Source organism: Oratosquilla oratoria, chromosome 35 (genome assembly GCF_046742065.1).
Source record: "Oratosquilla oratoria isolate Oo_2021 chromosome 35, ASM4674206v1, whole genome shotgun sequence".
NCBI lineage: Eukaryota > Metazoa > Arthropoda > Malacostraca > Stomatopoda > Squillidae > Oratosquilla > Oratosquilla oratoria.
Genome location: NC_134811.1, coordinates 6810742 through 6835975, shown reverse-complemented (window position 1 = coordinate 6835975; position 25234 = coordinate 6810742). Strand labels below are relative to the sequence as shown.

Sequence of the window (25234 nt, the reverse complement as noted above, 5' to 3'; positions counted from 1 at the left end):
TGAAGGTGATTTGCATTTTGACAAATCACATTTCAATGCCTTGAAAAACACCCTAACTCGTTTCTCACTTTCCAGCCTTGTAACTCCTACTATACTTCTCAGACATTAGTAAATCACAACTAACATCACAGTCAGAAAAAAGAAAGAGTTGAATAAGCAAGTCTATATATTTCAAATGCTAACTGCAATCATTTTCAGTAACTGACACAGCCCAAAGCGATTTCTCCCCGTCTTCTCCTTTTCTGCATGAGGGGACGGAGAGGGGGGGGGGAGTTGCTGATTTAATGAAGCAGCCTTGCTGTGGATGTGCTGTGTCTTGCGACACTGCTTTGACCCAGGGCAGTGGACAAGATGCAGGGATGACCCATCATCCAGGAGGTGCCAAGATAAGAGGGAGAGTGGAGGGGAGTGGAGTGTATTGGGGATAGAATGAGTGGGAATGGTTTTTATGCCTTTTTCTTTTTGGCTACCTCCCTTGTAAGGTGGAAAAAGCCTTTGGTATATGTATGTATGTACAACCTCTATTAGCAGCCTCTTACAAAAGAAAAGGATCTAGGGAAGGAGTAAATACCACTACCCTCATTCTCTAGTGACCTGAGGATGACATGAGGTTGATTCATAGGGAGGGGGAAGATACCTATTAACAATTTATTTTGTAATGAGGAGGATACCTATTAACAATTTGTTTTGTAATGAACAATCCTTAGAAGTATTCATGGTGGGAAGATAATCTACCAATGTGGATTCCACCATTTTCCTTCTGAACTTATAACCAGATTTGTCCCAGTCCATTGCAACATGTGAGCAATTTAAATCACTGAGGAGGAGAGTGGAGGTGAAAAAGGAGAAGGAAAGTATGATTGATGAAAGAGTATTGAGATGTTTTGGACACATAGAAAGAATGAGTAAAGAAAGATTAGAAAAAGAGATATGGAAGGCAGAGATGGATGGAATGAAGATGAGGATGCAACTGAGGATGAGATGGATATATAGGGTGAAAGGGATGTTGAGCAGGAGAGGGATGTCTGTTGAGCAGGGAAGGGAGAAGACAGGAGATAGTGGTAAGTGGAGGATGGATGTGAATGATACTGTGATGTAAGAGAATGGGTGGGGAATGAGGAGGGTTTATTGAGTAGTTATGTGTGAATAATATTTTGATACAGCCTGAAGGGACTTCTCCCCATCTGCTATTTTTCTGGATGAGAGAGCTGAAAGAGGGGTCGCCAGTTAAGTGAAGCAGTCTTGCTGTGAATGTGCTGTGTCTTGCTCATTGCTTCTGACCCAGGGCAGTTGGCGGGATACAGGGATGACCTGTCATCCATGAGGAGCTAAGATGAGAGGCAAGAAAGGGTGGTGGATGGGAGTGGAATGGGTGGGGGTGGGCAGCATATGCCTTTTGACTTATGCTACCTCTCTGTTATGGGGGAAAAAGCCATTTATAGATAGACAGACACTATAGAGCTACTCTAGCAACTGGCAACAGCCTCTGAGCAGACCCATAAGTCACTCTGAGGAGAAATATTGTGTTGCTGTCTATGGATTATCAATGTGGGATATTGTAGAATGAAGTGCTCTGTGTCTTTTGTGTAATGGTTGTAGCTAGGGTAGCTTAAATCTATGGCCAGGCCTATTTTGTGTTGGTACTGTTTTAAAGTAAATACAATGACATGAATACATACCCTTAAGATGATGGAGATGATGCAAAGAAGAAATTCAGAGCACGGTTGAGATCATAGTCAGCAGCAAGGGTAATTTGCACAAGGGTTTGGCGTGGGACCTGATCCCCCACCACCTCTCGTAGTAATCGCACCACTCCCTCCAGCCTTGCATTATCTGCTCCCAACCCTCCAGCATCCAAACGTGGAGAACCCTCACTCACATCCTCCACACTGCTGCCTCCTGACAATCCACACTGATAATGACAATGATAGTAATAATGATACAGAAAAAAGCAAAAGTATCAATGCCTCATGCATCTAACTGTAAAAAAAGACTAAATGTAGTGCTACATCATTTACTAAAAAACATGATAAACAAATGTAACAGGTAAAACTAATTTAAGGAAACCATATTTATAGGCCACAGTATCATCAAATAATCTACACAATGGATCACTTGTATTAGGTCATGATAAACTGATACAACTTTCAGTAAACAACTTTTTTTCCATTAAATTTCTTTGTGATATTTGGGCTAATGAGCACTTTCGTGGGAAGAAACAATTTTTTCCAATCAATATGCCATTTCCTGTAAATCAAAGTAGCTAGACATATAAAAAAACCTTCTTCCATTCTCATCTACTATACCCTTCTCTTCTGTGCTTTAACCATAAGAAAACTACATTTCTTACCAAGTACTTCTATCAATTCATCCTTGGTGCATTCCCTTCACGATACAAGCCAACTTCTTATAAATTGTGATTAGAGTTTCCTGGATGAGCGTTTACCTAATTGTACCTAATTATGTTTACAATTAGGTAAATAAAATTAGGTACAATTGGGAGGTAAATATTCTCAACCAGGAAACTCTAATCACAGTTTACAAACAATTCTTAAGAACCACGTTTGACTAAACTACAGTAAGGTTCCCAAAAATCAAGAAAACAAACATCCTATTAACTGGAAAAAACAAATCATTCAGAATGATATCAGGATGTACCTAAACTACACCAATAACACATTTAATTATTGAAACCAAAACACTCCTCATAGAATAGCACAAGAAAATAATAGCACCCAATTCTATGATATCTATATATGAAATGGCTTCTTTCCCCTTATGTGGGAGGTAACAAGCCAAGGCATGTGCCCACCCTCCACCTAATCCACATCGGCACATCTATCTAACACCCATTTGTTTTCCTTTTTATGAAGTGGCCTTGCTGTGGATGTGTCATGTCTTGCAACACTGCTTCTGACCCAGGGCAGTGGACAAGATGCAGGGATGACCCGTCATCCAGGAGGTGCCAAGACAAAAAGGAGGGAAGAGGATAGAGGGTAGTGGAATATGTAGGTGATGGAATGGATGGGAGTGATTTCTATGCCTTTGTTTTTTTGGCTACCTCCTGTGTAAGGGAGAAAAAGTCTTTGGTATATGTATGTATTTATTAGTTCCTTGTAGACAAAAAGCCATTCCTGCCCTCCTACCCTCCTGCCTGAGTCAGAAATAATGCAACAAGATACAGCAACACAGCAGAGCCTGAGAGACAAAGCTGGTTTACATGGCAACCCATCATCTTACTTTTACCCACATTTACTTTCAACTTTCTCCTATCACATACATTCCCAAACTCCATTACTAACTGCCTTAATCCCTCCTCTGACCATGCCAGAAGCACATATAAACCACACTTGATTACAATCTCAACAGGTTGGTTACACAATATTTTCCTTTTGATTATGAATTGACCATCACCCAAGATTCCCTTCCCTTCCACGTCTATCTATATATCAAAGGCTTTTTCCACTTTATAAGGGAGGTAGCCAAGTCAAAATGCATGTACCCATTCCCACCCATTCCAGTCCCTTCCACCACCCTTTCCTTTCTCTCATCTTAACCACTTCCATACGGTGACGCCTATGTAGGCGGCATGAGGAGCAAGTGGGTACTTGATGATGCCGACGTCAGCATCTTGATTATATTCATTGTAGTTGTACCTACGTAACCTCCATTCTCTCTAAACTGGCTTCATCATATTTTCTATGGTTATCAAAATACACAGGTGAAAGAGAACGAACGATTGAGCACTGACTTTATTTTTTATCATGCGATTATTATGACGCAACATTGCACGTCGGGCAGCTAATGCTGCCAGACATGCAATGTACCCGCAGTGAAGAGGTTAACTCTCCATGGATGATAGGTCATCTCTTTATCCCACCCACTACCCTGGGTGAGAAGCAATGCAGAAAGACACAGTACATCCACAGCAAGGCAGCTTCACTTAATCGGGTCTCCCCCCCTGCTCCACATTCCCTTATACAGAAAAAGAGAAGACATAGAAAAATCCCTTCAGGTTTCATCAAATTATCATTAACACATAACCACTCCCTACTCTCCCCATCCCCTAACCTCTCCCATCCTTGCATCACAGTATGTCTGGGATATTGACTGCAAGTTATAGTGTGGTATAAATTACTCCACATTTCTGCCCCATACAGTGCTGTTGGCACAATCACTCCTTCATACAGTCTCCTCTTCGCATCCATTCCCAAATGTCTATTCCTCATTACACTCTTTAAACCACCAAGGCATTTACTCGCTTCTCTCAATCTACATTCTACCTCCGCCTTCACTCCACCTTTTCCTGCTACACTTGCACCCAAGTATCTAAAACTATCCACTTCCTCCAGTCGCTCTCCCTTAATGTTCACTTCCATTCTACTGCCACTTTCACCCCTTGTACATCTCATCACCTTACTTTTACCCACATTTATCTTTAGCTTTCTTCTATCACATACTCTCCCAAACTCTGCCACCAGCTTCCTCAATCCCTCCTCTGACCCTGCCACAAGCGCAGTGTCGTCCGCAAACAACAGCTGGCTCACCTCCCACTTTTCTCCATTTTCTTTAACCATCTCCAATCCCTGACTCACTACCCTAGCATTCACCTCTCACACCACCCCATCCATAAGAGAAGAAGAGAGAAGGAGTTTGAATGTGTTTGAGATGAGGTGTCTGAGAAGTATGGTGGGGGTTACTAGGCTGGATAGAGTGAGAAATGAGGAGGTGAGGAGGAGAACAGGGGTGAAAAAGGATTTGGGAGATAGGGTTGATGAAAGAATATTAGGATGGTTTGGACACCTTATATGCAAAGGGGGACGGAGAGGGGGGGTCGCCGATTAAATGAAGCGGCCTTGCTGTGGATGTGCTGTGTCTTGCGACACTGCTTCTGACCCAGGGCGGTGGGCAGGGTGCAGGGATGACCCGTCATCCAGGAGGTGCTCAGATGAGAGGAAGGGTGGGAGGGGTGTGGAGTGTATTTAGGGATGAAATGGGTGGGAGTGTTTTTATGCCTTTCCCTTTTTGGCTACCTCCCTTGGAAGGGGGAAAAAGCCTTGGTATATGTATGTATAAATTACTCAGGAGCATGAAGCCAATACTTTAGGAACTATATGGGTGCATCCCTACAGACCAGAGCCATACGCAATTTTGTCTATGTTAGAGGAAATCTCTACTCATAGAGAAATAATGCTACTTTATTGTTCTGAGACTGTCCCTACATTATGCTGTCCCCTCACTCTTAGCCCCTTCCATATCCTGATGCCAACATTGGTGTCATGAGGCACGTGTGGGTATCCACAGATGCCAGCATCAGTGTCCTGATTATATCTATTTTGTGTCTGTAGCTGAGTGACTCCTGTATTCTGTGAACACGCTAGATTGTGTTTTCTGTGGTTATTAATATTCAGGGTGAAAATAATGAGTAATACAGCTGTAACTTTATATCTTATAATGTGTATATTGTGATGCATCATCAAATCATCATACATCAGGTAGCCAATGCTGTACAGGAGAATTCAACTCATATTGATGAGGTCAACACTGTCTTGTACCACTTCTTTAAGTATATATTTCCATTTTGCCTCTGTTCCCTTTGGGAGGGGGAAGAAAGAATACTGCTAAAAAAGGATGGAGTGATGGGACTAGGTATCCTGCTCTCTATGACTCTATTCCTATGAGAAGTCAAGCCATAAGAGGGTCTGGGAGTAGCTTTCCAACCAGAACCCTAAGATTTGGGATCCTTTCCAAGTAATTCATCCTACCTTTTTTAATGATTAGTAACCTCATTCTACAGGTAATGGTACATAAATTTTGGAAAAAATATATATGTATATCTTACCACTTAAGATTATGACTACAAACTTTATGAAGACAAATGTTAAAAAGAACTTGTTCTGACAGAAAAACAACAACAACAGTAATTATTATAGTGATAATTTTCTTATAACGCCTGCTATAATGTTCACTACATACAACCAAGTACATGTTACTCACCTCAAGACCAGGAAGCTGCAGAGAAGGTTCATCAATTAAAGGATCTGTGGATGATGCTGAAGTAGGGCTGTCCCCTCTAGCCTCACCAACAACACCTAAAACTTCAACTTCCCCACAACACTTCCTATTAAGAGGAAAAATAGTCTTAAAAAGCATACAATGGGATATGTATTAACAATTAATCACATAGACTTTCTAAAGAGACATACCACATACAATAATCAATGCATTTTGGCAAATACTTAACAATGTAATTAAAAAATATAATCAGTTTTTAAATGTATACAAGTATTTGTAAACCGGTTATGGGTGACATCTACTCTACACTGAAGTTATTTCACAAAAACATAAAAGAAACTTGATAAGTTTTCAGCCACCAGAAATAAAAACAAAGAATTCCAATTCTATATAAAGAATTCGCTCATGAAAGGCAAATACTTAAATTATAATCTACAAAGACTGCTCAAAAGTACTCTCAATCAAATTGATTACCTTAACCACATGAACAAATTCTTTCGAGTTCCTTCAACCTAGTAAAACAGGGATCAACTTACTGATGTTTATAAGATGCTGTACTCAATGTAACATGTTCAAAGAGTTCCTGCGGCAACTGTCCTAAGGCTTCACCTTCCAGTACACTTGGGCTAACAATGCAATGACTGACACAGACTTCCTGGTATGGATTAGACAAAGATGGAACTCATCACATTACATTTTCTTATTACAGCCTATGACAAATGAACATGTCTACTTCAAATACAACATCAACTTGGAGGGCAAAAGTTGGGGGGGGGTCCATTGATCGTACCTTCTTTTAAAAAAAAAAATTATGGTTTTAGCTTGGGTTATATCATATTCTAGGCTACTACAAGAGCTGATACATCTGCTTTTGAAAATAACTTTTTTTCTATATCTTTCAGACTTTTTTTTTTTTCTCAAACCACATAATACCCTCCCATCCCAAACTAAGAAATCTTTTCTGTCAGTTTTCTTCATTCCCTCCAGTGACCAGAATCATACAATCATGTCATTTCTTTCTCTTTCTTTATATGATGGCAGGTCCAATGCTTCTAGTCTCCTTGTATGGTTCATCTGCAAGGCTGAGAATCAATTTGGTCATTATTCTTTGCATCCTTTCAGTCTTGTTTGTATCCTTTATTCTAAAACAGACCATACCATCTCTGCATATTCTCTTCTAGGGTGGATTAGGCTGTAATTTATTATTTTATTTTATTTACTTATTTCTTATTATATATTTTTTTATCCTCCCTCCCCATTTGGATGCTCACTGGCCGAGCAGGTTAGGGTGTCATTACTTGCAGCGAAGGTGGAGATGATGATGATTCAAATCCTGTTCATCTTCCACATTTAGCTTTACTGTTCATCCATGTAATTAAATGCCACTCGTACTCTTCAGCAACTTTTAAGTCTCTTCTGTTATGCTCATTATGTGACTTTCTGGCAAAATATCATCTCTGATTAATACCCCTAAACCATTTACCTATTTGCATTTGCTATTACAGTGATCCCCTGGTATTTGGGAGGGTTGCATTCCAAGACTCCTCGCAAATAGCGAACAATTGCAGAATACCCTTTCTAATCGTTCAAACTTTGTTTTAATGCTTTTATATTGTTTTATACATACATACATATACCAAAGGCTTTTTTCCCCTACACAGGGGGTAGCCAAAAAGAAGAAGGCATAGAAACCACTCCCACCCATTCCATTTCCTATATATTCCACTCCCCTCCACCCTCCTCCCTCCCTCCTATCTTGGCACCTCCTGGATGACGGGTCACCCCTGTATCCCGTCCACTGCCCTGGGTCAGAAGCAGTGTCACAAGACACAGCACATCCACAGCAAGGCCGCTTCATAAATTCGGTGACCCCCTCTCTCCGTCCCCTCATGCAGAAAAGGAGAAGAAAAGGAGAAGAGGGGGAGAAATCCCTTCAGGCTGCATCAAATTTTTTCTCATATCATGATGACATTCAATGTAACCATAGTAAAATAGTCTTCTTTATCATCTGAATCGTGCTTTCACTAATACCGAAATGGCACTCGACAGCAACATTACTTTGTCCTTCCTTCAGCATGTCCAGGACCTTGACTTTCTCCTGTAGTGTCATCATCTTCTTTGCACGCTTAGGAGTGGCCTTACAGAAGCACTAGAAAATGCAAGCCATTTGGGTGGCATCGTTGAGTGTTTATATATTATCATAAACTTCACACATGTACACAAAATAAACCCTCATAGTAGAGATATGCAAGTAAATGGCGGGAATGCTAGGACAGTAGGCTACTGTAGCCAATCAGCACAAACATTATATGAATCTTGTGATCCAACTGGCTACTCTCAACTCCCCAGTAAATAGTGTGGGCTGAAACATTGATTATGGAGATGCTGGCATCCGTGCCACATTTTATTGTTTATACCTAATTTGCCAGTCCCAGGCCTGGAAGAGAAAGGAGGAGGGTTGTCTTTACAGGCCAAGCTAGCCAGTGGCCTAAAAAATCTTTTGCTCATGAAACTCTATGACCAGCCTTGGAATCCAGACAATACTCTGGTCAACAAAATCGGAAATGTAAAGGAAATTCGCACAAGACACTCCACAAAGTAAGACTTGCAATGATTAACATTGCATCATACAGAGACAAGGATGAAGAAATCAAGGAGATGATATAGGAAAGAAAGATAGACATTATAAGAATGGCAGAGACAAGACACTGGGGAAAAGATAAAGGAAAAGGCCTGGGAGGGAGGTACACCTTGATGTACTGCAGAATAGAAGAGAGAGGGAGATGGCACAGGGTAGCTATGATAATAGGACCAAGACTGGCACAGTATATTCAAGAGGTGAAAGTAAATAAAAGACTAATGAAGTGTACAATATGGATGAAAGGATAAAAGTACAGTACTACATATATCAAGTATATGCGGCTCAATAGGGATGTCCTGAAGAGGAAAAAGAACAATTCTTGGATTTTTTGGAGGAAAAATACGAGATCCTAGATGTCTGAAGGATATCAAGAAACAGTTTTCTATACAGATGTATTTATGTGTATGCAAGACCTTTGATCTTATTTCCATTATTCAGGGAAGGGAGGTGTTATGTGAGAAGGATAATTATGTTGGTAATATTAACCATTATGGGACAATGTTGTACAACCTTTGAACTGGTTGTGTGACACCGCATTCTCTGCGAGCCAAAAACTTTGTTTACTAGTTCTCGTCATTTATGTGCATATCCTCCTATCTAAGATGTGAGGAACAAAGAAGTATCATTAACTTTGAAATTAATATCAACAACATTTTACCTCTGTAATTCAGAACATTTAACTGCAAACCTCACCTTAAGATGGGCGGCATTACAATGGTGGGCCACTGTCAGCAATGGCACAACAGAATCATCATCCACATGACGCTCCAGACTCACTTCAACCAACTGCTTCAGTGCATCAACCTACCAAAAAAAGAATACATTCTGCATTATTACAAGACTTATCTTTGGAATAACAAGTTTTTATCACTTATTTACTTTGACATACCGACACTCTAAATTTGATAAGCATGCTCATTTTCTATATAAATACTATCAATCCACATTCAAAGGATTACAAAGGTAGAGCATGATAACAGTAGACCTTTTGGTCCACACCTAGGTCAGATGCAAAAAATTAATAAATACATAAAAAAAAAAATATATATATATATATATATATATATATACATATATAAATAAATGAATAGACAAATAGAACAAATAAAATAATAACAAATAGTAAACAAACAGATACATACATATGTACCTATACTGACGGCTTTTCCCCCCTTATAAAGAAGGTTAAGGGCATAAATCCACTCCCACCAATTTCATCCCCACATACATCACTCCCATTCACCATCCCTCCCTCTCTCTCTCTTTTTTTTTTTTTTTTTTTTTTTTTTTTTTTTTTTTTTTTTTTTTTTTTTTTTTTTTTTTTTTTTTTTTTTTTTTTTTTTTTCTTACAGGTCATCCCTGCATTTCGCCCACTGATTGATTTCTTAAAAATAGTTTCTAATGGAACAACATTCTTGTTTTTCATTTCCTTTATGATTCTTGGATGCCAACCATCAGGCCCTGGTGTTTTATTAACTTTAGGTTTTTCTATACATCTCTTATTTTTTTCTTTTGTTATATTTACAGAAGTGAGTTTCCCCAAGACTTATCACAGGCTTCAATTAGGACTTCACTTTGAGGTGTTTTGTTCATGAATACTGAGCTAAAGTAGTTAAATATCACACATTCTTTCAATGGAATATTCAATTGACCATCAGCAGATAATAGTGAGCCAATGTGATTCCTAATAACCTTTTTATCTCTAATGTTACTATAGAATTCCTTGGGATTCTTTTCGGATTTATCAGCAATATTCATTTTGTAATGTCACTTTCTTTTACAGATTGTTTTTTTTTAAATCCCTCTATATCATCACATAACTTTGATAGTCATTAGGTGCACCAGAACACTTGTATTTCTTATAAGCCTTTCTCTTTTTAGCAATACTTTTTTCTGCTTCTTTGTCAAGCCATTTTGGGTGAGCCTGATTTGGGGGGCATCTGTCCTTAAACATGATGTAAGGACAAATCATCTCAGTAAGTGTATTTTGAAATATTTCCGACATCTGATGTACAGGTCTTTCACTTAATTTTGCCTCCCAGTCTGTAAGCTGAAGTGCCTGACACAGTCCTAAAAACTGAGCTTTACTGAAATCCGTTATTTTAGATACACAACTATCAATTCTAAAAAATATTTTGCAGCCTGAATCTAAGTTGTGCTCACTACTTGCAATGGTTTCACCAACTTCTACATCAGTTATCATGCTTTTGCAGCAAGTGATCAATAAATTGAGGAAGTGTCCTTGTTTTGTGGCCTTTTTTGTGTGCTGAACTAAATAACTGTCACCAAGAATATCTATCAAGCAACTACCTATATTGCCATGTTTGAGGATCTTCCAATCAATGTTGGTAAAGTTGAAATCACCCATTATCAGTAAGTCTCAGCTGCAAAAACTAGACAGCTCTTGAAACAACAGGTTGTTCTCTAATAATGATAATGTTTTTGGCATATATATTACACCTACATTTATCTTTTGTCCATTTGTTTGGGTTAATTCTACCCATAAACTATCACATGCATCCTGTTTCAAAGATATGAATTAAGTTGGAACCATACATGAATTTGAGTCTAGGTAGGGAAAGGATGGTTCCACCCACTGTCGGACTGGATTAACGTTCTTATGCAGACTGATTTGTCCATGGACAAGACAAAACTCTGCTCTTTCATGGGCTTGATAAATTATATTATTATTCCCACTTCATTCCTACTTTTTTTCAGACCAGGCCCATAGTTTCCATGGCCTCCTGAAGAGGAACTCCCCATGGGTCATCCCTTAGATGGATGGACACCACTATAGATGCGTTCCACCAGCTAAAGGATTCACTGCAGTCCGCCTGTTCTCCAACTCCCTAACTCTTCTATGTCCTTTGTTCTCAGAACTAATGCTAGTAGCATTGGACTAGGAGTGGTTCTTCTGTAGCCTACCCTCCTGGACCCCAGATATCTGACCCTAGTCACCTATGCCTCCCAGACCCTGCGAGGAGCAGAGAACAACTACTCTGTGGTAGAACAAGTTTATATGCAAGCCATGTCTACATACTCAAACTCCTCTTCCTTTTGACATAACTGTGACTGATAGCTAGTTTACTTACCCCATAATGATCAGCAACAACAAGAAGATCAACAAGCTGATCAGGGGGAAGAGCATTACAATCTATGTGTCCTTCATATAAAAATCGCAGAAGTTGCTGGAAGGTTTCTGGATTACAATCATGGACCACAATACGCCTGTAATAACACAATGATATTTTAAACTGGTCATAAATTGAATAATTAAAAATTCATGCAGACACTACCCAACTTATGAGTTGCATTCAGAACGGTTGTTCATATTGTGAATTGTTCATAAGTTGTTTTTCAACATCATGTTAAGGATACTGTAAGTATGATATAAAGTCAATACATCTTTTTTATCTTAAAACACAATACTAATTATACATAACACTTAAAAAATTATGACACTAACAACTTTAATGTTGTTTTTCTTATTCAAACACAGTTTTAAAGGTATTGTACTGTATATGCCTATGTATGATATAAAGTCAACACATGTTTTTTCTATCCTAAAACACAATACTAATGATACATAAAACATAAAGAAATTGTAATAATAATAACACTTTGATATTGTTTTCCTTACTGCAACACAGTTTGAAATTGTGATTCTTTTTGTTCATATCTCTGAAAGTTCATAACATGAATGTTTGCAAGCAGATTGGAGTCTGTATAATCAATCAATTGTTGCCTAAATTCTATGATCAGAACTATGATCAGAACTATGTCCTTCCATTAATCACTCTGAAATGCTGGACTGCAGTCTGTCTTGTGTGAGTGTGGTACTGTATGTATATACCAATGGGCTTTTCCCTTTTGTAAAGGGGTTGGCTTAGTTAAAGCATGCCTTGACTCTTCATACAGTCAACCCAACATACCAGAGTGCCTCTATTTCTTTATATAGAAAATGATCACTTCAAATCATACACCCACCCAACACCATCCAGAATCCATTCATTGCTCTTCTCACCACTTCATGGATCAAGTGTCATCTCTGTCCCCTATCACATAGTTCAAGTCAAAGGCAATGCAATGAGATGACACAGCACCTCCACAGCAGGGCTCAACAAAGGATATTTTTCGGGGCCTTTATGATTTTGGAAGGCACTGTGGGAGGTTTTGTAGATATATGGGATTGGGGGAAAGCTATTTAGGGCAGTCATATTGTGAATTGATCAAACTCTGTCACTAACTCCTTTAATCTTTCATCTGACCTGCCACAAGGGCAGTGTCATCAGCAAAAAAGAAATGCTGTAGATCAATGTGTTTTGATAGCTTGGTCTCTTCTAAGCACAAAATATCAGTCGCATTTACCATCAATTAATATAATTTGTCTCCAACCTGATAGTAAACGATCTACATTAGCACAGGGTACTTTCAGACTTTTTTTTTTTTTTTTTTTTTTTACTTTTCCTTCATCTTATGATTGAGAACCCTCCAGAAGAACTCCTGTGTTCCTTCTTCTGACTTCATTTCATTTTTGTCCTTGGTTTCCGTTAAAAACTTCCATGTCTTTGCACATTCATTCTCGGTTGTATCTTTCCTTATCCAAATATTCTTAAATTTCTTTCCTATCAAATTCCAAGACTTACTGATTATTTCATCTGCTATGGCTTGTAACTTAAATTCTACTTCAACTGGATGCAACTGGAGGAAGTGGATAGTTTTAGATACTTGGGTGCAAATGTGGCAGGAAAAGGTGGAGTGAAGGTGGAGGTAGAATGTAGATTGAGAGAAACGAGTAAATGCCTTGGTGGATTGAAGAGTGTAATGAGGAATAGACATTTGGGAATGGATGCTAAGAGGAGACTATATGAAGGAGTGATTGTGCCAACAGCACTGTATGGAGCAGAAACATGGAACATAAGAGAGGAAGAGAGAAGGAGTTTGAATGTGTTTGAGATGAGGTGTCTGAGAAGTATGATGGGGGTTACTAGGCTAGACAGAGTGAGAAATGAGGAGGTGAGGAGGAGAACAGGGGTGGAAAGGGAGTTGGGAGATAGGGTTGATGAAAGAGTATTAGGATGGTTTGGACACATGGAAAGAATGAGTGAAGAAAGACTAGTAAAAGAGGTATGGAAGGCAGATGTGGAGGGAGTGAACATGATGGGACATCCTAGGATGAGGTGGATGGATGGGGTGAAGGGGGCTTTGGGGAAGAGGGGAATGTCTGTTGAGGAAGGACGGGAGAGGACAGAAGACAGGGGTGAATGGAGAATGGTTGTATATGGATGATGTTATGATGCATGAGGTGGAATGGGCGGGGGGATGGGGGATGAGGTAGTATGTGTGAGCAAAATTTGACGCAGCCCAAAGGGATTTCTCCCCGTCTTCTCCTTTTATGCATGGGGGGACGGAGAGGGGGGATCGCCGATTTAATGAAGCAGCCTTGCTGTGGCTGTGCTGTGTCTTGCGGCACTGCTTCTGACCCAGGGCAGTGGACAAGGTGCAGGGATGACCCGTCATCCAGGAGGTGCTAAGATAAGATGGAGGGTGGAGGGGGTGTGGAGTGTATTTAGGGATGGAATGGGTGGGAATGATTTTATGCCTTTTCCTTTTTGGCTACCTCCCTTGTAAGCCTTGGTATATGTGTGATGTGATGTGAACTGGATGCAAGATATTTCTCTTCTAGTGACCTAACTTGAAACATCATCAATCTGATCAGTTGCATCTGAGTAATTTCCCATAACCATGGAGGTATAATTTCCCTAACCTTTTACATCTCATGTTCCTGGCATACCTTCCATAAAGTGATATGGTCTTCCTACCAGCTAATAATTATGACACATCTGGTTTGTATTTATTGTATGTATGTATGTACTTCTTTTGCTATCTTACTAAATTCTAGGGTTTTGTTCCATTATTCATCCTCAATTTCTTTCTGTGTATCAGGCATATCATTCTGGTTTGAAAAACCCTCAAAACCTATAAAACCAATCTCTTGATTATATTATTGGTAATATCAAATCCTGACTTCTAAAGATACTGCATTTTTGTTTTGTTATTTTTGTATCAAATCTCTATGTCTCTATCAATCAAACATGTGAGCATAACATTCACATAAATGTATGAAAAATCTTACCTGTCAATCGCCTCCCGCATGCCTGAGAGAAGCGCACGCCGAAACCATTCACACCTGGCAGCCACTATGACTCTGTGAGCCTTCATCTCATACTGAACCTTCTCTTCAATGGCATTCATCCCCCCTGATCTGAAGGCTTCCTTGACACCAGCACCACCTGATCTACATCTGTGACTAGGTCCAGGAGTAGCTTCAATTTGTAACTGTGACATAAGGCCTTCCAAAGGTTCCGATACACTACCAAATTGTTCATCCTTTGCTCCTCTGCCTTCTTGGAATGCCTGACGGGCAGCTGAGGGACTTCTAGACCTAGATTTTGATTGATGTGTGGATGTAGATGAACAGCTGCCAAGGCTTGGCTGTGCTTCTAGAAAACGACGTCCGTCAGACAGTGACGACACATAAGTTGCTGCTACTGCTCCTATATCATGGTCAAGGCTAAAAGCTTGTTGGGCAATTACAGGACGTGCTAGAGCGGGCCGGTCAAGGCTTAACGATTTCTTAACTTTGCGCACAACAGTGGAAGATACCCTTGGTCCTTGAGGAGGAGGAGTCATAAGGCCAGCTACTGGAATGCTATATGATGAAGTTCTGGAAGTATGTGGAAGTTGTTGTTGCTTTTCCATGAATAATGAAGATTCATGAAGCTCTTCTTGACTTGCAGAAGGGGATGAATCATCTGAAAATAGAATAAATTAAACAATAAGAGTTTCAAGACCTGAAATGAAGATATGAAATGTATACATGTATATACCAAAAGGATTTATATGCCTTCCATCACTCTTGCATTCACTTCCCATCCCATTCCATCTATGTACACATTGAACAACCATGGTGACATTACACTACCCTGGCATATACCCACCCTTTACTCATCCCCCCTCTATCTATTTTACCTTTTATTTTAGTTCATTGTGAATGAGGGATTATCCCTAACCCTCACCCATTGCCAGGGTCAGAGGCAATGCAGCAAGACACAGCACCTTATCAGCAGGGCCCAAAAGCTGAAGCTGGTTTACCCCCACTACTTCATTACATGGTAACCCTCCACCCCTCGTCTACTCACAAGTAAAGAAGACAAGGAGAAATCCCTTCAGGCTCTGTCCATTCACAACCACTCTCCACTCACATCTGTCTCTTGCCCACTTCCTTCTTTGCTTGCTGGTGCCCGCTTCCTTCATTCCCCTTGTATCCAAGGCCCCATTCACCTCATCTCATTACTGTTCTTCCTCTCAAATTTACTCCATCCATCTCTACCTTCCACAAGCTGCTTTTCTGTTAGTCTTTCTTCATTCATTCTTTCCATGTGCCCAAACCATCCCAGTATTCTTTGATCAACTCTGTCTGCCAGCTTTCTTTCTATCCCCACTCTCCATCTCCCCTCCATCCATCCATACAATTTAAACACTCCATTTGGAATTCTCCTTTCTGACTCCATTAAATTCCAAGTCTCTTCATGTAACACCTACTTAATTCTAGGTTCTATCTCTTCTTGTTCTCCCTTACCTTGCATTTTCCTTCTACTTTCTACTTTTCATATGATTCCTTTGTTTTATTTTGTACCCAATCTTTACATGCTTTCTGTTTTTCCATCATCATCTTTATCTCTTCACCCTACTATTCACTACTTCTCCTGTTCCTAGTGATCATCAAGAAATAAGATTTAACATTATATGGGAATAACTAAATAGTATGAATAATGTTCTTATATCTGACTTCGGGTGAGCCAATTTTTAAAAGCTGAGAGAATATTTGGGACAATTGGTCACTTGTGAGGCCAACCCAGAAGACTGTGACAGGGTGGGGACACAGTCAGCCCGAATGTCATTAGTGCAGAAATATGTCCAGACCAAAGTCAGGTCATGGCAGGCAGTATGCAAACCCTGGGTGAAGTTACTCACAAACATGAGGTTAACAGCTCGGACAGCGATCTGGATGAAATGTACAGTAACCTGCTTCGATTTTGAATGCATAAAATAGATTTATTCCCATCAAAACAATATAGTTAAATACTAATGCTCCCAAATGGATGATGGATAGGCTGAAAAACGAAACTGGAATAAAAAGAGGGCTTTACACCAGAATCAAAAATGGGAAACACCTTAGATCTAAGTATAACGATATGGCTAGACTAGTTAAAAAGAGCACGTGTACAGCAAAATATAACTACAAAATTAAGATAAGCAAAATTCAACACAAAGGAGTTCTTTCATCTCAACAACAAAATATAAGGAAAGTATAAGCCCAACTAAAACTGGGGAAAATATCATCTTATGCTCGGAGGAAAAAATGAGTAACTCATTTAACAAATATTTTCTCACAGTAATTACAATAGAGATATGGTACCTGACTCCAATCCAATCTTCAGTGGGGATAAGGGAAACAGACTTACTAACATCAGCATTAGAAAGGTAGAAGTAGTCAAAGAGATTGATAGACTTAAAGCTACAAAATCCCTGGTTACAGATGAAATTTTTCTAAGAGTACTAAAAGAATGTAAATTTGAAATCTGCAACCAGTTAACAGAAATATTTAATAGGTCAATAGACATTGGTTTTGTGCCTATTTCTTAGGGGCAGGCAAACATTGTTCCTGTTTTCAAAAAGGGTGACAAATTATCTAAGTACAACTACAGGCCAATCAGTTTGATGTCAGCTTAGGTAAAATGCTTAAATCAATAATAGCCAATAGACTCAGAGATCATATCCAGAGACTTAATTTGATTCATGATTCCCAGCATGAGTTCATAGGAATAACTCATAAAGCAGTTCTTAAAGTCTTGGCTGCATGTCACCATGCAGTCACCCTAGCACAGGGTATAAAATCTATATACATATGTGCAATGTCTTTCAAAAGAACAAATATACCAGTACCAACCATTTGGCGGGATAATGACAAAAGTCATGTCATTTTGGTCAGACGACTGGAGGAGTTTTGATATGTTGAGGGCTAATTTGTTCTTCCGGGAAGGTGGAGGTTCACACACAGCCTCCACAAGGCTTAGCTGAAAAAAGAATACACACATATATGGGTGTGTGTGTATATATATATATATATATATATATATATATATATATATATATTTATATATATTTATATATATATATATATATATATATATATATACAGTATATATATACAAAATAACCACAGGAGAAGGGAAACTTGTAGACAGTAAGTACTTTCACAATATATGAAAGTACTTACTGTCTACAAGTTTCCCTTCTCCTGTGGCTATTTTGCATTTTTGTATATAGAGTGAGGAACGAGGAGGTGAGGAGGAGAGTGGGGGTGGAAAGGGAGTTGGGAGGTAGGGTTGACGAAAGAGTATTGGGATTGTTTGGACACATGGAAAGAATGAATGAAGAAAGATTAGTGAAAGAAGTGTGAAAGGCAGAGGTGGAAGAAATGAACATGAGGGGGTGATCAAGGATGAGATGGATGGATGGGGTAAATGGGGCACTGGGAAAAAGGGGAATGTCTATTGAAGAAGGAAGGGAGATGACAGAAGATAGGCTTGAGTGGAGAATGGTTGTGTATTGATGATGCTGTGATGCATGGAAGAGAGTGGGTGGGGAATGGGGATGGGGAAGGAGTATGTGTGAATGATATTTTGATACATCCCAAAGGAATTTCTCCCTGTCTTCTCTTTTTCTGCATAAGGGGACGGAGAGGGGGGTGGTCGCCATTTAAATGAAGCAGCCTTGATGTGGATGTGCTGTGTCTTATTTCACTGCTTCTGACCCAGGGCAGTGGGCAAGATACAGAGATGACCTGTCATCCAGGAGGAGCCAAGATAAGAGGGAGGGAGAGGGATGAATGGGAGTAGAGTATATGGGGATGGAATGGGTGGGAGTGGATTTTAAACCTTTGTTTTTTTTTGTTTGTTTTTTTTGGCTACCTCCCTTGCAAGGGAGAAAAAGCCATTGGTATATGTATGTATAGATCACCCCAAAGGGATAAAGGGTATTAACACAACTTGTCTCATCAGAAATGTACAAACAATAAGTCATGTTGGTGACAATTCAATTTTGATCTGTGACACTGAAGCCATGTCTATATTGTGGTTCCTAAATTGTACCTTGTCTAATTTTTTCCAACCCACCTTATAACCATGATGTGCATTGGCCTGCGGAGATTCCTGGGACTGGGCGGCTTGGGCTGGTGGGGGTAGGAGGTGAAGCTGTTGTAAAGTTGAAGTAAAGGCCTCATGGGAAACATGCTCCACTAAGTCCTGCACCAAGCCTTCGACCACAGCACGGTGCTCAGAGAGTCGCTCCACTATGCTTCCCTAAAACATTGTGCATTAATGAATTAGAGATGACAGGGTTCAGAGATGCCTTGGGCTGTTAACATTAAGAAAAATAAATAAATAAATCAAATAAATAAATGAATAAATACATAATCTGCTGTCACAAACTATTAATTGTTGCCTCAAGTTTTACAAAGTTGAAAACCTACAGCCACACAGTGGCTAGCAACAGTCCCAAGGCCTTCCCACAGATCTTTTTGGGTAGAAACTTTGCACTGTTGTTGCATTATATACGTGTAAGTCTGTTTCCATGTCACCAGCTGAGAGTAGTAGGAAGAAGGGAACACTTGACAGTTGTCAGCATTCCACATGTGAAAAAGTGTGAGAAATACAGTTGAAGTTGGTAGAGAGAGATATTAGGCCCAGTTTGGAAACAGATTGTCATCTCCTTGGAGTTCCACCTCCTGATGCAAATGAGGGGGTTGACGGGTTTTGGAAACAAGTTGCTTTGTTGTCTATTTTGTAGGACCACTATATGCAGGTACTTGTCACTGGTCCTTCTACTGGTACACATGTTAAGATAGTTCCTCTTTCAGTTAATCAACACATTCGTGAGTGATGTCAATTTATACAACTACTCTGGCTAATGCCATATAATCTTATTCAACTGATAAAAAAATCACTCTCTAAAGACAAAAAGATAATAATAACAAAAATAATAAATAAATAAATAAAATCAGCACTGGGAACTGAGGCAGCCATGAGACAGCCATCATAGAAAATAATCTTTTTATCACTTATCTTCATATCCAATTGTTGAGGTAGGGAGCATCACTGAAAAGCCGGCACTGCCCAAGGATCAAACCCAGAACCTCCCATTTGCTAAAGTAAGTGTGCTTACCAATTACACTAAGGTCAGCTCTAGTGATCACCTGCACATCTCCACCACCAAGGTTCTGCCCACCTTGGGCCAGTCCTGGTGTGTATACTACTATGATCCTATTCCCTGTGCCATGTTGAGGTAGGTATCACTGAAAAGCTGGCACTGTCCAGGGATTGAACCTGGGGACCTCCCACTTGCTGGGTAGGTGTGTTTACCAATTACACCACAGTTGCCTCCAGTGACCACCCGCACATCCATCAATACTCTCACCTTTATCTGGGGGTGAAACTCCAGGGGGATGGTACTTGAGCTACAGACCAAACCCAAGATCTTTATCATTTCCAACAACCCTTCCTCCAATTTTTTACACAGAGTTGAAAACCAGTAACGGTTTCCTCCTCTTCCTCCTATTAGGTGGTATCACAGAAACAGATTTGCAGATGGCATTCGACAAAGTACCACATAAAAAATTAATAAGAAAAATTAAAATAATGGGAGGAATACAAGGTAAACTGCTGGAACGGATGAAGGATTTCTTAACTGGGAGAAAAATGAGAGTGGTACTTAGAGACAAAAATTTGAACTGGGAAGATGTGAAAAGTGGCATCCTGCAGGGCTCTGTATTGGCTCCATTAATGTTTGCCATATATATAAATGATATGGATGAGGGAGTAAATTGTTACATGAACTTCTTTGCTGACGATGCCAAATTACTCAAGAGAGTAAGAACAGAAGAAGATTGCAGATTGCTGCAAGATGACCTAGACAAAATATGGGAATGGAGTCGGACATGTGAGATGAACTTCAACATTAAAAAATGTAGCAAAATGGAATTTGGAAAAAGTAAAAACAGAGTATCAGGATAGTATAAAATTGGAAACAAAGAAGTCAAAAAAGTTGATTCAGAAAGGGACCTAGGAGTAATTATTTCAAGCAACTTGACACCTGATAAACATGGATGTGGAGAGATATGAAAATGGGTCACTACGAGCATAGCTCTTGTCCTGTAAAATACAACTAGGTACAACTAAGCAAATACACTAATGCAACACATACAACAGTCCAATGCTTCTTCCCAAAGAAATCCATGGAAAGGTCTGAGGAGTATTTTTGACTGCTGTAAAATTATGAATCCCCAGTCAGTGAAATCTGAGGCAACAATTATCATCTGAACCTATCAGAATCAATTTTAGGTGTACAAGAAGTTACAAGTGTTGTGGCTAAAGTAAGGCTTAAAGTACTCTCATGATGGCATATAGGTCATGAAACAGAAGCATTTTCACTAAGTGGCACATATGTCATGAAAAGGAAGCAGTTTTACTGAGTGGTATAGAAGCATAGTTTATAAAATTCATGGCACAATCAGGGAATCTCTTCTAAACTAATTGTTAATTCACAGGAAAAATACATTTTAATTATCATTATAGATTTTGTACTTAAAGGAATTTTATGGAAACATTCCTTCCATGATGCAAGGAACACCTGAGAACTAATTCCATCCCAATTAGTTATGGTAAAATTTCAGTTTAATTTGTTTTTAGAATTTTCCGCTCCTTATATAATGAATTAATGAAGGTCCACTAGCTATTGCCAGCATGAGCACATGACACTTACCACCTTGGAAGTGCAACCTTTGAACACAAACTTGAATTCTGACCATTCAAACATTTCTTCTAGGGCAGCAGCAACTTCCTCCAATCTAAGCGTAAAGAAGGGCAATTCTTCACTAAAATGCTCAATGATGCGCATAACTCCCCTCACGCGAGAGGTTAAGGACATTTCTTCATACTGCTCTTTCTTGTGAAGTAAAGAGTTGAGAAAGGACGTCAAATTTTCCTGAAGGATTCTTAGCTTTTGTAGTTCTCGTAAATGTAGATCCTGTGAAAAAATAAATTGAAAACATTGGAAAAAGTTTCAAGATGTTTGTATTTGTCTTTTTTTCCCCCATCCAAAACAACCCTTCCCACATAGTGAAGTAGCTAGGTATGGGCCAGGAAATATATTCACTCTTTTCGTAACCATTACACATGTCATTTATTCATTCCCACTTCGACCATGAGAGGACTGTACTTCATCACTTCCCCAATAATATTGCCAGTGCACCTCTCCTATGGAACAGGTCATTGCCTTAGTCTATACATTCTTCTCCAACTCTGTCAACCACATGCATTTTCACTTATTTAATCCTGACCATGAGCTCTGGCGATTTAATTCATCCAATCCACCATATCTTCTTTGGTTAACCCTTGCTTTCACTCCCAACACCACAGATTCATGCATCTTCTGAAAGTATCTACTTTAATCAACTCTCATAACATGACTGTACTATCTCCAGTTCAACTATTCTATTCTTATCCAAACTGAAATACCTTATCCCTTTGTATATCTATATAGTTGTAAAGGAATTACATCTTACAGTAGTAACATCAAGGCAAGGAAGGATGGACCTCAAACCACAACACCCCCAGAGAGAAACCATGCATAGCATCTATCAACCCTAACTTCCACCTGGAGGTGTGGCACCCAAGGGCCCCTTTGCACCACCCATCCACCTCATCCTTGGTCTTCCTCTCAAGTTCACTCCATCCACTTCTAATGTCCACAACTTTTGCAAGTCTTGAAACACCACGGAACAGAGTACCATCACCAAAACAAATATGCAGCTTCATAAACAAGCATTTTTCCATAAGTAAACCTATGAAATGAAAAACAGGAATATAACAAAAAACATATATAAGATAAAGCTAGATACAAAAGCTACCCCCATCCTTTTCCAGCAATACATAGAAAAAATCATTAAGAAAATAAAGAACTCACATTCAGTGGGCGCAGACAAGATATTGAGCTACCATCTGAAACAGTTAGTCTCTTCCTCACTACATTTCTTATATTCCAAGTTTCTGATCAATACAGTGCCATGAGTACAATCACACTATATAATCTCTTTGTATTCCCTAAATATCTATTTCTCTTAACACTTTCATTCTATCCATATATCTACTTGTTTCCTTTATATTCATTTCAACATCCATTCCTTCATTTATTATCATGTGACCCCAAATACTTAAAACTTTTTGCTATCTTTATAAAAAGCATTATACACAGGCAGTCCCCAGAAACTGTAAATTTACATAACATAAACTTACATATTTAGAAAAATTTTAAATGTCTCAAAGAAATAAAGAAAAGTATATTAAAGTGTACAAGAAAGTGAATGAACTACTTAGCAGTGTGAAGAAGCATGCTGGGCGTTAAAAACACAATAGTCACAGCTCAATTCTCTTCCTCTGACTGCTGAGTGCATTCCTGCCATACCAGACTCTTCTTAATAGATTATTTCCATGAACAATACAAGTCACAAACTATAACAGGTCCAGCAACATAACCCTTGTGGTTTCTGAGAACTGCCTGTAGCCCACAATGCTGAAGACATTTGCTGTAAAGACAGACATGAGACCAATGTTTTTTGCTCTTCCTGTACAAAACTTTTGTCTCGGAAATGGCAGTACTGTATCACTGACTCATCAAGTCTCTCTACCCAATTGTCAAATAAAATTATACTTTCATTCCAACTACTTCATGTACAAACTCAGGTAAACTATTAACAAATTGTGCATAATACTGTATGATTAAAAATTCTAATAATACAACAAACTTTGGGATAACAGTTTCCTTTTCCCTTGTTTAGTATACCAAAGATTTACTGTTAATGTTAACTGAAAAATATAGAAAAGGTAACTTTAATCCATTCACTACAACTCATAAGAAAATGCATTCATCAACAAAATTTGCCTGAAAACTTAGATTTTACCAAAGCACATATAAGATATAAGATACAAGATATAAGATATAACATATAACAGACTTATTTATATAAATACAGTGGAACCTCGCTTAAAGAGCATAATTTGTTCTCGAATCTTACTCGTAATGTGAAACACTCGTTAAACAAAACAATTTTTCCCATAGGAATCAATGTAAAATACAACAGTGAGTCCCATGCTCAAGAAAAAAAGATACCCAAAAATAATTCATAATAATATCTAAACTCGTCTTTTAAATCATTAACACATAAAGAATAAAGAATTAATAATAAAAAATAAATAAATTTAAAAAAAGTTGCTCCTGGCACAAGCGAGACCAAGACAGGGGGAGAATTACTGAGGTGAAGGAGAAGAATCTTCCACCAAGGTAGATTCCTCTTCACTCGATACTATAATAGTCTCGACTGACTCACTAGTTTTAAATCTTTTAAATACACTGGCACAATTGGTACTCTCTTTAGAATCCTTTTTCAATAGAAAACAATCTTGAGACATTTGTTTTTGTCTACGCTTCAAAATTTGCAAAAATGCAGCACAGCATTATTATCAAATAAATTTGTAGCATGCATAGCCACTACCTTATTAGGGTGATACTTCTCAACATACTATGAAACAGTTTCCCATGCTTTAAACATCTCCCTTATTGCACTGGAAGGTTGTTGCTCTGCTGAGGCGGTTACCTCCTCCTCCCCTGACGAAATCTCCTCAACAACTTCTTGCTGTGAAACAGAATGCAATTCCATAAGGTCTTCAGTGGTCAGCTCCTGTCTAAGCTCTTCCACAAGCTCATCAATGTCGTTGGTATCCACCTCCAGACCCATGGTCTTGGCCAAACACACTATCTCATCAACTACAGGCTCCACAGGCTTTGACTCAAACCCCTCAAAGTCGTGTTCGACAATGCTGTCCGGCTGAAACTTCTTCCAAGGTGAAATAAGGGTTCTCTTGGTGACCCCCTCCCTTGTCAACCATCTTGAGGCAGGCAACAATATAGTAGTGGTCTTTCCAAAACTCTCTGAGAGTGAGATTGGTCCCCTCAGTCACCTCAAAACAACGCTCGAAGAGCGCTTTAGTGTAGAGCTTCTTAAAGTTTGAGATGACCTGCTGGTCCATGGGCTGGAGTAAAGGAGTGGTGTTGGGAGGCAGGAACTGGATCTTGATGAATTGAAATTCATCAAGGAGGTCATCTTCTAGACCTGGAGGATGGGCAGGAGCATTGTCCATAACAAGCAAGACATGAAGTGGCAGATTGATCTCAAGCAAATATTTTTTCACAGAAGGACCAAACACCTCATTGATCCCATCTATAAAAAGGCCACATGTCACCCAAGCCTTGCTGTTGGCCCTCTACATTACACTTAGCCTGCTCTTCTGGACTTTACACTTCTTGAAGGCTCTTGGATTTTCTGAATAGTATACAAGCAGCAGTTTCACTTTCAAACCACCATGTATTGGCACAAAACAGCAGTGTGAGATGGTCTTT

The 25234-nt window shown here is 39.1% G+C and overlaps 1 protein-coding gene across 6 annotated transcripts in view; it reads right to left on the bottom strand.

Moving 5' to 3' along the window:
- The window catches only part of LOC143018496 (uncharacterized), a 53862-nt gene that overhangs the window by 4420 nt on the left and 24208 nt on the right, over positions 1-25234 (bottom strand). For 4 of the 6 annotated variants that reach the window (XR_012965746.1, XM_076173874.1, XM_076173875.1 and 1 more), the window contains 9 exons: positions 21542-21805; positions 18898-19083; positions 17670-17796; positions 14793-15471; positions 11749-11884; positions 9350-9460; positions 6552-6670; positions 5998-6121; positions 1680-1912 (listed from right to left, as the gene is read on the bottom strand). Coding sequence is in view for 5 of the 6 variants with exons in the window: in XM_076173874.1 (XP_076029989.1) it covers positions 1682-1912; positions 5998-6121; positions 6552-6670; positions 9350-9460; positions 11749-11884; positions 14793-15471; positions 17670-17796; positions 18898-19083; positions 21542-21805 (1977 nt within the window). In the remaining variant the exon portion in view is untranslated. Of the gene's footprint in view, positions 1-1679; positions 1913-5386; positions 5595-5997; positions 6122-6551; positions 6671-9349; positions 9461-11748; positions 11885-14792; positions 15472-17669; positions 17797-18897; positions 19084-21541; positions 21806-25234 lie in introns of those variants that run through there. The other 2 variants (XM_076173878.1, XM_076173877.1) reach the window with 2 other exon arrangements.